The 14,856-nt window shown below is 38.8% G+C and overlaps 1 protein-coding gene across 1 annotated transcript; it reads right to left on the bottom strand.

The window, feature by feature from the left end:
* Positions 1-557: 557 nt before the first annotated feature.
* LOC121769310 (class I heat shock protein-like) lies at positions 558-1,218 on the bottom strand. Its single transcript, XM_042166074.1, has one exon. The coding sequence runs from the start codon at positions 1,128-1,130 to the stop codon at positions 684-686; it is 447 nt and encodes a 148-aa protein (XP_042022008.1). The 5' UTR covers positions 1,131-1,218; the 3' UTR covers positions 558-683.
* Positions 1,219-14,856: the final 13,638 nt, after the last annotated feature.

Raw genomic sequence — 14,856 nt, 5'->3', positions numbered from 1 at the left:
ATTGAAATGTTCATATTCTTTGGGAACAGACGAAAAATGAAATAGAATATACTCTTCAGAGACGAAAAAATAAAATTGAAAGAGTATAAATTTGTAGTGGAATAATATTATATAATAATTTATTACTAGCCATGCATTTCCAAGCGTCCACGTCAAACATTCTCTGCGTCCATGCCACGCTCAATTGTTCAAAAAATTCAAATCCACGAGGCAATTAATAAACTTGTTAAAGTTTGTAGTATAATTTAATAAGTCATTTTTAAAGTTATGTATTGGACCAAAATTTGATCAAGTGGTTTTTTTGGCTAGAATTTTAACAACAATATAAGGTATAGACGAAGCATGGACTCAAAACTTTGATTTATGCTCATAAATTAGTCACTCAAGAATAGAATTAACTACTTGTTTCACACAAAATAATTCTTGTAAGTTCGAAACAAAAGTACCGTTGAGCTATGCATCCACACACAGACACTCCGACCATACAAAGTAGGAGTGCTATAATTATTTAATTTGCTTTTGTTTCCTAATATAAACTTCAACATACACAGATAATATTTTATTTACCTCACTTTATTAAATTCGGATTCAAATCACATACATACATCCAAGATAAAAACCAGAAACACACTTCATTTGTACATAGCTTATTAAAATTTCAAGCATAATTGAAGATAATATTCTCAGCCAGATATATCAATGGCTTTGACCTGAGACTTCTTCACTTCCTCCTTAGGCACCGTCACGGTCAGCACCCCATTCTCCATACTCGCCTTAACCTGATCAGCCTTAGCGTTCTCCGGAAGGCGGAAGCGCCGGAGGAATTTGCCAGAGCTCCGCTCGACGCGGTGCCAGGTGTCATTCTTCTCCTCCTTCTCACGGCTGCGCTCACCGCTGATCTGGAGGACATTCCCTTCCTCCACCTCTACTTTGACCTCCTCCTTCTTGAGGCCGGGCACGTCGGCCTTGAACACGTGGGCCTCCGGCGTCTCCTTCCAGTCCACGCGAGTCGCCGCGAACTGGGACGTCTCGCTGCCGGACCCCACGCCCAAGTCGCGGAAAGGGTCCCACAGATCAAGGGAGAAAGGATCGGAGCTGCGGCGGCCGAAGAAGCTGGGAATGAGAGACATTGCGATTGGTGATTGATGAGAGCGAGTGAATTACTACGAAATGGCGTTCAAAGTGTTTGTTTCTGTGGTGGATTGGATTGCGATGAGATATGTATTTATACACCAGAAAGAAAATGGTGCTTTTCTTTCGGTAGAATATTATGGAGCATTCCAGAGTCTGATAGGTGATTCTAGAGAGCTACTATGTCACCATGCTCATGCCCAATCAAATCTTAACATGTGTATTCTATAATAATTTTTCTTTCTTTATTACTCAATTAAAAAGTTATACTTGTACTTAAAAATAAAAACTATTATTATTTTGGGTCGTTCATTAAAATAATTTTTAAAATTTTTTTTTATTTTAAGATATAAACTGCACATTATTTTCAATACTTTTGCTCTTCCTCACTTTTATGTTATCTATTTTTTATTTTTTTCTTGTTTCACTAATTTTTTATCTTACTTCACTAATTATGCATTAAATTTGTACCGTTTTAAATATTTTTATTTTTCAATAATGGAGATAGTATAATTAATTCTATACACGTAATTTACAATATATGGCTGATTATATCGTATTCTTCAATAGTATTTCTATTTTATTTTTCAGTAATAGCATTATATTGGATGCATAGTGTGGTATTTGTTTTATTACTATAAATACTCCTTCAAGGGATCGAAACTTATGAATTATGAGTTTATGGCAATAGAAAGATTCAATTTTAGTTACATTCTCAATTTCGCACCATGGATAAAGGTTCACATTCATGCACACATGACTCAATATTTTTATTGCAAAAACTGCATAATACCATTCTTACAATTATTATACACCTTTTGCAATATGAAAAGAACAATTCAAGTTTTATTAAGTACTTCAGTTGAAATTACATGACATGCATATTATAAATTTATTGCTTTAATTAATTGATTCATCGAGATGAAAGACTCATTTTCACTTAAAAATGAAAATCATGAAAATTTATAGATTTTATGTAACTTTAAAATTAATATGAAAAAATAACTGAAATTTAGAATTATTTTACCAAAAAATTTTGATTACAGGAGACTGTTTTTAAAATCTTTTTGGGCTGAAAAGCCTGATGGATTAGCCTGAAACGCGGTGGATTACAATTAGAGTCGAAAATTTACAGCCTAAAAAATTCATAACCTAAATAGCCCGACAATCCAAACGAGTTAGCCCGATTAACATCTCTAATCAATGATTGAAATTGAACACCAATTCCTTAGCAAGGCACGTAAGAGAAAATAAAATTCAAAATTATGATATGCAAGCATTAGTTTCGAGCATTAGCAGTGGTGCGGATGTCCCGACGGACATCCCAAAAACACCTCCTTCCACATCATACGGACATCCCACTGCGGATGCCACGTCATACGGATATCCCACTGCACAGTGGCGGACATTCCCAAGGACATCCCGACGGACTTCCCACAATAAAAAAAATTAATGCAATAATCGGGACGTCCGCGCGGACGTCCGTGGGAGTCAACGCAATGGCGGACGTCCGCACGGACGCCGCGACGGATATCCACGGAACGCCGCGGAACTCCGGTGTCCGCAGCGGATGTCCGTATCCGTGCCTCCTTGCACAATGGCGGACGTCCCGCGCGGACTTCCGGCACGCAGGTCAGAATTCCGCCGGGACGGGCGCCATTGCTGTTGCTCTTAGTTGAAGGTAAGAGTCTGTCAGGAAATATATACTCCATCTGTTTCACATAAAAATATGTGCACTTTCTATTTTTGTTTGTCCCATAAAAATATGGGCATTTCGATTTATGAAAAGTTATTTCCAACTCATTACTCATATACATCAATTTATTTACAACTTATATCACTATAATCCACCATTACAACTCAATAAACACTAATAATAATGTATATTTATAATTATTTTTATAAACATACTCCCTTCATCCGCCATTAGGAGCCCCGGTCACTTTTGCGCGCTCGTTTTGTAAAAATGATAATAAATAGTTAAAGTGGAAAAATGGTAAAGTAAGAGAGAGAATAATGCTAAGAAGACTCTTCACAACATTATTCTCTCTCTTACTTTACCATTTCTCCACTTTAACTATTTATTATCATTTTTACAAAATGAGTGCGCAAAAGTGACCGGGACTCCTAATGGCGAACGAAGGGAGTATATTTTAATTTTAATAATTCATATGAGTATCGATTCTGAAAACAACATACTTCCTCTGCGTCTTTTGGATATGAAATTTAAAAAAGTATTTAAGTAGAAAATAATAAAGTACTAGGAGATAAGATTAAATAAAGAATCAAATAGATAATAAAGTAAGATAAATTTTATTATATTTTGATAAAAAAACGAGTTACTCTAGTTGGACGTGCTAAAAATGAATATGAGTTCGTTTATTGGGGGTCGGAGGAGTATGCATTTTAGTAACATCCCAAATTTTTTAAAATTTAAATTATTTAAATATGAATAATAAGGTTGAAATTTTACATTATACAATTAAATAGAAGAAATTAAAAATTATTTAATTTATATAAGTATTTGTTTATTTTAGATAAGTTGATTTTGATATATAAAAAATATACGAGCATTCAACATTAATTGAAATTATTAGATTGGAATATATTTTTAATGGACTTTTGAGAATTAATACAAATAAATAAAAAATTCAAAGCACATTGTAAAATTAAATACTCCACGTCTCCACCACATAATTGAAGATATTTAATCTATTAAATTTAGTTATTGATGATAACAATTTAATTGTAGTTCACGAGGTAAAATTTATTTGTAGTTCACAATGTGAATATAGGCTAGAAGAAATAATAATGACATCCCCTTCTCTCTCATCTCTCTCTGCGCAAAATCTTTTTCCATTCATCTCTCTTCGAAATGAAAAATTGGAAGAACTCTTTTGTATTCTCACCATCTCGACAACTGCCTCCCCTGTCGTGATGCCGCCGCCGGATTCCGAACTCATTTCCTTCTTCTCTCTATGCTCAGTCTCCTCTCATAATCTCACACTGCGTGAGGTGGGGCGAAGACACGAATACCGTAGGGTCGGAGGGCGAAGAAAGTAGCCTTCCGGCTGCACGCCGGGGCCGGTGGCACCCGAGCCCACCTGGATCCGCCACTGGTCACACTATTCACGAACAATACTCAACTACCCTTCTCCGTCTATCTCCTACTTCACTAGTTGTGCATTAATTCTCGTATTATTTTAAATTTTCATATTTTTAATGGATAGAAAACCTAAATAATGGATGGTTCATAATTAATGGATAGTTTGGAATATGCCAACACACACAAAAAAGTATAGTTCTCCCACTTTCCAAAAATAAAAATAAAAAATCCAAACAATAAAATTATACTACCCCACTATCAAGCTAATAAGAGCAAAATAGTATCATAACGTGATGACAATTTTAAAGAATAAAGACCGCAAATAATGTTATACTATATCACATTTTTTTTATTTATCCCACAAAAGACATTATACATTTCATTTTTGATAAAAAAAGTATTTTCTCGTATTAATACAATTCTTTGATATCATAAAAATATGTACACTTTCTATTTTGTCAATCTCACAAAAATATGAGCATTTACATTCATGAAAAATTCTCCCAACTCATTATTCATAACATCAATTTATTTACAACTTATACCACTATAACCAACTATTACAATTTAATAAATAGTACTTCATCCGTCCCATAGAAATAGACCATTTGGTATTGACACGTGTTTTAATGCATAATTGGTAAAGTATGAGAGAATGAGAAAAATTAGTTAAAATTGTGTAGTGGATAGTGAGACCATAAATAATAAAGTACTCCCACCGTCCGTGAATAGGAGTCTCGTTTTTCCATCTTGGTCCGTCCGCGAATAGGAGTACCGATTCATAATTACTATAAATGATAAAGCTGCTCCACATATCCTTAAAACTAATAGTCCCTCCACCCACATATCTTTAAAACTAATACTCCCTCCGTCCCAACTAAGTTGAGTCGTATTCCTTTTTTGGATATCCAAACTAAGTTAAGTCATTTTCTTTTTTGACTAAAAACAAAACATACAATCACTCCTATTGTACTCTATCACCTACTTTACTCTTTCTTTATCTTTCATACTTTATTCATCTCTCTTACTTTTCAACACAATTTCTTAATCTCCATGCCCAAAAGTTATGTTTCAACTTAGTTGGCACAGAGGGAGTATATACAAGTGGGACTCAAATTCCACTAATTTTTTTCCACTCACTTTTCTTATCATTTCTTAAAACCAGTACCTGATAGGAATGAGACTCTTATTCACAGGCGAAGGGAGAAGAGAATGAGAAAAAAGTTGTCATAAATGAATATAGACTATTTGTATGACACATACGAAAAAGAAAATATGGTCTATATCTATGGGACGGAGGGGGTAATAATAAAGTGAATGTCACTATCCTTTAACACTACTTTGACTACTTTTCGGACGGAGGGGGTAATAATAAAGTGAATGTCACTATCCACTAACACTACTTTGACTACTTTTGTCCTCATCTATCTTATTTTACCAATACTAATTATGCATTAATTCTTATAGTATTATTATATACTCATATTTTTATGAAATAAATTTGTTTTAAATTCAATATACAAAACAAAATCTCTTCAAAATAGATCGGCGTACATCATTGAAAGGAGTGACAAAATTCAGACATTAAATGCACTCTAGTTCTAATTACGAGTTTATTGTCGTATAGTACCCAGTTATGGGTCCTACAATGATTGAAGGGAAAAAAGAAAATTAAAAGTTCAATTAGCTATCCATCTCTTCATCGAAAAATCGGGTTTCTAGGGTACTTTACGTTTAAAATAACGTAAAGGTACTCATTTTGTTATCTCTTCCATATATGAAAAAAACGCCAACCGCATTGGCGTTTCTATAAGTAACGACGCCAACAACATTGGCGTTTTATAATTTCGTCATATTTTAGCTGTATTTTCTCCAAATACAGCTACGTTAAAAAACGCCAACGTAATCGGCGTGTTACACGAAAAAATGCCAATTGTGTTAGCGTGTTCAATTATAAAAACGCCAATGTAGTTGGCGTGTTCAATTAAAAAAACGCCAATGTAGTTGGCGTGTTCAATTAAAAAACGCTAATGAGGTCGGCATTTTTAACATAAACACGCCACCCACCCTGGTCGGGTTGTTTCTGTTGAACCATATACCAATCAGATCTCCCCCTGTTAGAATATGGAATAGAATATGGGAATAAAATAACTATAATTAGGGAACAAATCATGAGATTAGTATGTAATTGATACAATCATAATTAAGGGGATCTCCTTCCATATGTAATTTAGGGCAACTCTCTATATTAAGAGAGTTGCTCCATTCGATCAATATAGACACATAAATTCCTCCAACCATGTCTTCTATCGTTTCTTCCCTCTCTCGGTTATCACAATACAATATGGTACCAGAGCAGGTTGAACAATAGGGACTCAGATTTATATATCATCATCGTCCAAACATACCAATCTCAAACCTTCTGACCAAGAGGCAGAAAACCTGCATCAAAACAAACACCACGATTATGTCAGATTCAGAGGAACCAAAGGAGACCCCAAATCCAATCATGAACTTCTCAGACGATTTTGCAACAAAATTTGCAGAATTCATCCGGCAGAGCATACAAAGCTCCCCAACTCCACCTCCAAAACCGACGGCCAACCCGAACAACCTAGGGGAAATTGTTATCTCAACCAAATTATCGGGAGATAACTATCCTCTCTGGGCGAACCTCATCAAACGAGCGATTGGTGGGAATGGATTATCCTCCCATATATCACGGGATTCAGAGCCACCTCCGACCACCGATCCTAACCACGCAACATGGCAAAAGTTAGATCACTGTGTGTTCGGGTGGATAATCAACAATATGGAACCCGAACTCGTAAACGAGGTGTCGTAATATCCAACGGCAAAGGAGCTATGGGAGGGATTGGCGGTGACATATGGTAGCGGAGGAGACTCGCTACAGGTCTACGACCTGCAACGAAAAGCGAGCAATATGAAACAGGGGGAGATGACGCTTGAACAACTGTGGAACAAACTCCAAAACATCTGGATGTCAATCGACCGAAAAAAGCCCAACCCGATGAAGTGCGCGGAGGACATCGCAACACACAACAAAGAGACACAAGAAATCCGACTATTCCAATTCTTGATGGCACTCAATGACAGCCATGAATCCACCAGAAGGGAGATCCTCAAAAGGGACCCTCTACCCACTGTAAGGGACGCCTACGCTACCGTCCGCCGCGAAGCTACCAATGATGGAGTACTCAAGCCCGCAACCGCCGATGTACGAGAAACCCAAGTGAACGGAGGCATCGGAGTGGGGCTGGCAGCACGAAGCGGCGGACCGACCGGACAGAACCCAAGTCGTGGGGAGGACCGCCGAATTGAAGATGACCGGAACAAATTGGTGTGTAGTCACTGCGGAGAAAGAAAACACACCCGAGATGGGTGTTTCCTCCTAGTCGGGTATCCCAATTGGTGGGATGAAATGAAGAAGAAGAGGGCTGCTCGCAACAGACAGAACCAAGGGAATCGAGGTACCCCAGCCACCGGCGACCGGACTACCGGCGCTGCAAACGCAGTGGGCAGACCCGGCGCGTCGACGACCGGACGAGAGGATGGAGAAGAACCGAGCACAGTGGCGGCGGAAGGTGTTGTGGCTGCGGCTAGAATTTGCAAAGGTATAGAGGGGTTTAATTTTGAATTAAACCCCTCAACTTCAACACCTTTACATTTTTCACCCCTGAATTTCAATAAAATACACTCAGAACCCCACCCTTTGCCAAACCAGTCCCCCAAGTCTCCAAATTGTGAAAATAGACCCCACCATTTGCATATTATTGGAAAAAGGCCCTCTAGTAGCGAGAAATTTGAAATACAGCCCCAAATACATTGCACAAATCAATTTGCTGCCCTTGAAACTTTATCTACTGCATGTAGTGTCTCCGAAAAACCTTACAGGAACAAAGACTGGATTTTTTATTGTGGAGCAACAGATACTATGTCATTTGACGTGTCTGATTTTACTAGGATTGCTGAATCTAAGAAAAGATATGTCCAGACTGCCAATGGAGAGCTACTCTCAGTTCGAGGAGCAGGCACAATTAAAATTTCACCTACTCTGAAAATCTCGAACTGCTTATATGTCCCAACACTGTCTCATAAACTGTTATCAATCAGTCATGTCACGAAAGAACTAAATTGCACCTTACTAATGCAACCATCTTTTTGCATGCTACAGGATATCAGGACGAGGACGATTGTTGGGCATGGCACTGAGCGAGATGGACTCTACTATGTGGATGAGATAGCTCAACAGAGCAGTGCGATGCTGACTCACGGATCCACGGATCAATATGCTTGGCTATGGCACCGCCGATTAGGGCATCTGTCATTAGGGTATCTTAAAACTTTATTCCCTAGATTTGATAACATTGCTAGTATGGATTGTGATACCTGTTTTTTGGCCAAGAGCCACAGACACTCCTTTAAGATTAATAACACTCATATGGATCATGTTTTTTCTCTTATACACTCTGACGTCTGGGGGCCTGCACCAGTTACGGGTAGCCAAGGATTTAAGTATTTTCTGTTTTTTATTAATGATTGCTCTCGTATGACATGGGTGTATATCCTAAATTCTAAATCTGAAGTCTTTGAGAAATTCGAATTGTTTTACACCTATGTTCAAACCCAATACAAGAAGAAAATTCAAATCCTTAGGTCCGATAATGGGGGGGAATATGTCAATACCCAGATGCAACAATTTTTTGCAAAACACGGCCTTGTACACCAAACCACTTGTCCTCACACACCCGAACAAAATGGGGTAGCAGAAAGGAAAAATAGGAAGTTACTTGAAATGACACGAGCCCTCCTTATAGACTCTAAAGTCCCAAAATCCTTTTGGCCTGAAGCCTTAGCCGCATCTGTCTATACACTGAACCGACTCCCTACAAAAGGCCTTGACCGAAAATCACCCATCCAAGTCCTATCAAGTCACACAAAACTACCATTACCCCTAACCCTTGATCCTCGAGTATTTGGGTGCTCTGTCTTCATTCATATACCAAAACATGAAAGAACCAAGCTCTCTCCATGTGCTGTGAAAGGGGTTTTTGTGGGATATGGGAAAAACCAAAAGGGGTACCGTTGCTATGACCCAAAATCAAAACGCATGTTTATTACAATGAACTGTGACTTTGTCGAAAACGAGTACTTCTACAACCAACTTAGCAGTCAGGGGGAGAAAAACCAAACAGATACCTTGAATGACCCGCTAAGTTTGTTGCCTAACCCCATTCCTACTCCTAGTCCTACTTCTAGTCCTGTGCCAAGTCCTGCTCCTGAAGTGGATCCAACAGAGGAGGTTAGCTCTACCACCGAGCAAGTCTCAAACACACCAGTTGGGTACATCGAGCCTGGTAACATATCCCCAATCGCCTCATCTGATAATCCTGAGGTAAGGGAATCTTTTGAGACTAGTGAATTGCTATCAATTGAGGCTAATCATGATCATAGAGAAGGATCAACTGGTGAGGAAGGCGAAGGATCTAGCACATAACAACCAAAATTGCCTCCAAGGACGAACAGAGGAGTTCCACCGAAGAGGTACTCCCCGGATTGGAAGGGACGAAAGACACAATACTCCATTGCGAATTCCGTGAAGCTCATATGACCGAAATGGTGAAGGTTTTTGAAGCAGCGCTGTATGAGGAGGAGATTCCACACTCTGTGGAAGAAGCAATGAAGCATAAGCATTGGAGGGATGCCATGAAACGAGAGATGGATGCACTGCTAAAGAACAACACTTGGGAGAAGTGTGCATTGCCAGAGGGGAAGAGACCCGTTGGATGTAGGTGGATCTTCGCGATCAAAAGGCGAGCTGATGGATCCATTGAGAGGTACAAGGCTAGACTTGTCGCAAAGGGATATACCCAGACCTATGGGGTAGACTATGCTGAGACTTTCTCACCTGTGGCGAAAATGAGTACAGTTCGAGTTCTACTAACTGTTGCCGCAAATCAGAATTGGCCACTTTACCAGTTTGACGTAACCAATGCTTTCATCCACGGAGAATTGAAGAAGGAAGAAGAAGTGTACATGGAGGTTCCTCCTGGATACTCAGACGAGTTTGCACCAGGGCAAGTCTGTCGCCTGAAGAAGACCTTATATGGACTAAAGCAATCCCCAAGGGTATGGTTCGGAAGGTTCTGTCAAGCAATGGAGAAGTATGGCTACCAGCAGAGTAACTCAGACCACACTCTATTCCTTAAGAGGGAAGGTAACAAAATGACATGTCTCCTTATATATGTGGATGACATGATTATTACAGGAAATGATACAGAAGAAATAGAGGAGCTAAGAACAAACTTGTTTAAAGAATTGAGATGAAGGATCTGGGAGCGCTGAAATACTTCATCAGAATTGAAGTATTAAGATCTAAAAGGGGCATATTCTTACGACAAAAGAAATATGTGCTCGATCTTCTGACAGAAACCGACTTACTTGACTGCAAGCCCGCCGAGACGCCTATGGTACAGAATCACGGCCTGAAGATAGAAGAAGGAGCACGGGCCACAGACAAAGAACGTTATCAACGCTTAGTCGGAAAGCTAATCTACCTAGCCCATACCAGACCAGATATAGCCTATGCGGTTGGGGTGATAAGCCAGTTTATGCACAACCCACAAGAGGAACACATGAATGCAGCAATGAGGGTAGTAAGATACCTGAAGGGCACAGTAGGGTATGGAATTTTACTGAAGAATGAAGGGCACCTAGAAGTCTCATGATACACTGATGCTGACTGGGCGAGTAATCCGATCGATCGAAAGTCAACTGCCGGATACTTCACATTCATAGGCGATAACCTTGTCACTTGGCGAAGCAAAAAACAGAAAGTAGTGGCACTTTCTAGCGCTGAAGCAGAATTCCGAGGGGTAAAGAGCGGGATCACTGAAATCCTAAGGATACGGAGACTGTTGACCGAGATTGGCTTCCGCCCACCCAGAAAAGCAAACTATTCTGTGACAACAAAGCAGCAATCAGTATAGCTGAGAACCCAGTCCAACATGATCGAACAAAACATGTGGAGATCGACCGCCACTTCATCAAGGAGAAGATAGAAAAAGGAATCATTGAGCTACCCTTCGTTCGCTCAGAAGACCAACTGGCAGACATTCTAACCAAAGCAGTCAACTCAAGGATGTTTGAAGAAGTACTAGACAAGCTAAGTATCGGAGATGCCGTTACTTAGCTTGAGGGGGAGTGTTAGAATATGGAATAGAATATGGGAATAAAATAACTGTAATTAGGGAACAAATCATGGGATTAGTATGTAATTGATACAATCATAATTAAGGGGATCTCCTTCCATATGTAATTTAGGGCAACTTTCTATATTAAGAGAGTTGCTCCATTCGATCAATATAGACACAGAAATTCCTCCAACCATGTCTTCTATCGTTTCTTCCCTCTCTCGGTTATCACAATACAATACCCCCAACATCGTGAACCCTAAACACTTTCCCTCCCCAAAACGCGAAAACCCTTCCCAAGGCGGAAAAACCTTAAGGAAACCCTTGCTCGGGTCGACCCGGTGGTGGATTTGAGCATGGAGATTTCGATTTTGGCTCATTCTTCCAAACATTAGTCCTTCTAATCGGTTAGTATATCAAATTTTAGACTCATTCTTCCAAACATTAGTCTTCCAATATTTGATGGATTGTTGTGATAATATATATTGTAGTGTAATTAATATAATATTTTGACCAATTGTTATGAGCACACTAATATTTTGATGGATTATTATGATAGTATATATTTTAATAGAAATATTTTGACCAATTGTTATGCTTATTATATGTTGTAGTATATTTAATTTTGTTACCAATATTTAATGGATTGTTATGATAATATATATTGTAGTGTATTTAATAGAAATATTTTGTCAAATTTTTGGCTCACTCTACATAATGATGAATGTAAAAATAATACATATTTATTTGTGTTTTACATTATTGCAGATAGTATGACGTGGTGTGTCAATTTATATTGGGGTGGAAAGATAATTCCCGGAGCAGTTATTTCATATGATCCTCCTTTTGCTAAAGGATTCATTATGTCAGATGAAACAATTTCGTACGATGAGCTTGTGGAAAAAAATGTGAAATGATGGGGATAAGCATATATGAAAACAAAATTCAAATAATATGGAAACGTACTATATGCTTGGATCCGGAGTCACGTTTATAGGTGTTCTACTAGAAGAAGTATGCATGCAACTAATGTTTAGTGAGAGTATTGTTATTGGAGGTCTAATTGAATTATATGTTGAGTATTCAACAATTACTCAACATTATAGTCATCATGTCATAAGTTATGATGTTGGTACGTCTACGAGAGCCCAAGAACCATATTTTGCTGCAACACAAGATTTTGATGTTGGTACGTCTATGAGAGCCCAAGAACCATATTTTGCTGCAACACAAGATTTTGAAGCTGGAGGCGTGCATTTAGGGGAAAGTGACAATTGTGATGTGGTTGAGGACATAATAGGTCCTAATAAAGCCGACTTTCTTGATCCACAATCACCTTATTATTCTGAAGATTCTGACCCGGTTAGTACAGACTCAGATGGTGATCCGTCGGATGATGAACAATTTGTTGCTTCAAGACCATCCATTCCACTTGGAGAAACAGCAGTTGAAGAAACATCAGTTGATGGAAGGAAGTTGGAGGAAGAGTAGTTCCACAGTTCCCACAGCGTGAAATCAACTATTTTCGCACCTTACCAGGTTCATATGATAGTTTTGATCCCAAAAACTTTGAGCGTGATGATCCCAGTGTGCATTATTGGAGTGAAAAAGATCCTAGCAATGTCGGTTTGCATACTAAATTTAGAACGAAGTTGGAATTGAAGGCAGCTGGTACAAGCATGCAAGAGTCGCTCCACCCCAGCTATAGCTACTACATCGTTCTATATCCATGAAAAATTGAATGTAGAAAAATGGAAATTTATTACCGGATGCGTTAGGGATCAACAGACCACCAAGTAACAACAAACAATACACACGAGCACGTTGCTCGTATATGTACTCGTCGTGATCATCACTCAACTCAATCCTCAATTGAGTTGATAAGGCTGTCTGCTTTCAGTTCATTTCTTTCAAATCAACTTGATCTGGAATAAAGCCAAGAAAATCCAAACAAACCTCCTTCCAATGGTTTACATCCTTAGTGGGGATGTAACCCGTCAGAGCTTCACTGTCAGTGTTGAGGCCCCACAAGACCTCCACGTCTTCTAATGTCACAATCGCTTCACCGACTGGAAAGTGAAACGTGTGCGTCTCTGGCCTCCAGCGTTCAATCAAAGCGGTGATGAGATGGTGGTCAATATCTTTCGGTTTACCACACCTCAACATCCCGCCAAACCCCATCCTGTCTACAACCGCCAAGACACGAGGATGTATGGGAACATCCCAAATGATACCTTCGTACCTTCTGCAGCGTACGTCTTGTGAGGGTTCTCCAGCCCATATATTGTTAGAGACGTGTTGTCTCTTAAAATATAGTACAGATGGGTCCTCAGCACCACATAATAGTCTTCTGCGAGCACTAGAAGATGATGCCATAATTCGCCTACACAAAGTTACGCAAAATTAGTAACAATTCGCCTACACAATATTACACAAAACAAACTAACCAATATACATCGACATAAACAATTTCAATAATTTGTCAATATTGAACCCAAATAATGCAATACACTTTAAAAACCATATAAATCAAAACAAGTTTCCCGAATTTTAAGCAAGAACAACACTAGGGTTTTTTAGGTTGTTAATCCATATTTATACCCTAACTCAACCCCAATATCTCAACTATTAAGCAACAATAATGTCATCCAAACAATCAAATATGCTAAATAATAATTCAACACAATATTTCAACTCAATTCACAACAAATTACAAATCCTAGCTAACTGTCCAACAATTACTCAAATAATGTACTCCCTCCGTCCCGAGCTACTCGCTCATTTCTTTTTCGGCACGTAGATTAAGGAATGAGTGTATAGGAAAGTCAAAAATGACGGCTGTAGGTGAAAATTTTTACTAAAAATGGAAAGAGTGCAAGTAACTTGGGACGCTCAAAAAGGAAATAAGTGCGAGTAGCTTGGGACGGAGGGAGTAAAAGATAAGCATACTAACCGAAAATAATATACAAATTTGGGGAAAAATAGCACCGATAGATGGATGGAGGGCGAATTCGCGTGGAGCAGTCTGCCTTGGATAAAATCGCGAGTGTGTGGGCTGAGTTTTTCGCGATTTGGGGGAGGAGAGGATGATATATCAGATCTGTATAAAGCCGTCACTGGTATTGGTGTCTTCTCCATAACACGCCGATCTTGTTGGCGTCTTTTATCAAAACGCCATTCTAGTCAGCGTTTCTAATTTCGTAAACACGCCCTCTAAAAAGGCGTTTTATAGTATACACGCCAAACTCAATGGCGTGTTACACTCGATACTGTATTTATAAAAAATACGACTACAATACGTTGAAATTAAAACACGCCAACTATGTTGGCGTCTTTACTTAAAGAAACGCCAACTATGTTGGCGTCTTTACTTACAGAAACGCCAATGCAGTTGGCGTTTTTCCC

This window comes from Salvia splendens, chromosome 15, assembly GCF_004379255.2.
Source record: "Salvia splendens isolate huo1 chromosome 15, SspV2, whole genome shotgun sequence".
Lineage (NCBI taxonomy): Eukaryota > Viridiplantae > Streptophyta > Magnoliopsida > Lamiales > Lamiaceae > Salvia > Salvia splendens.
Note: the sequence above shows the minus strand (reverse complement) of the source record. Positions and strands in the feature narration are given on the sequence as shown.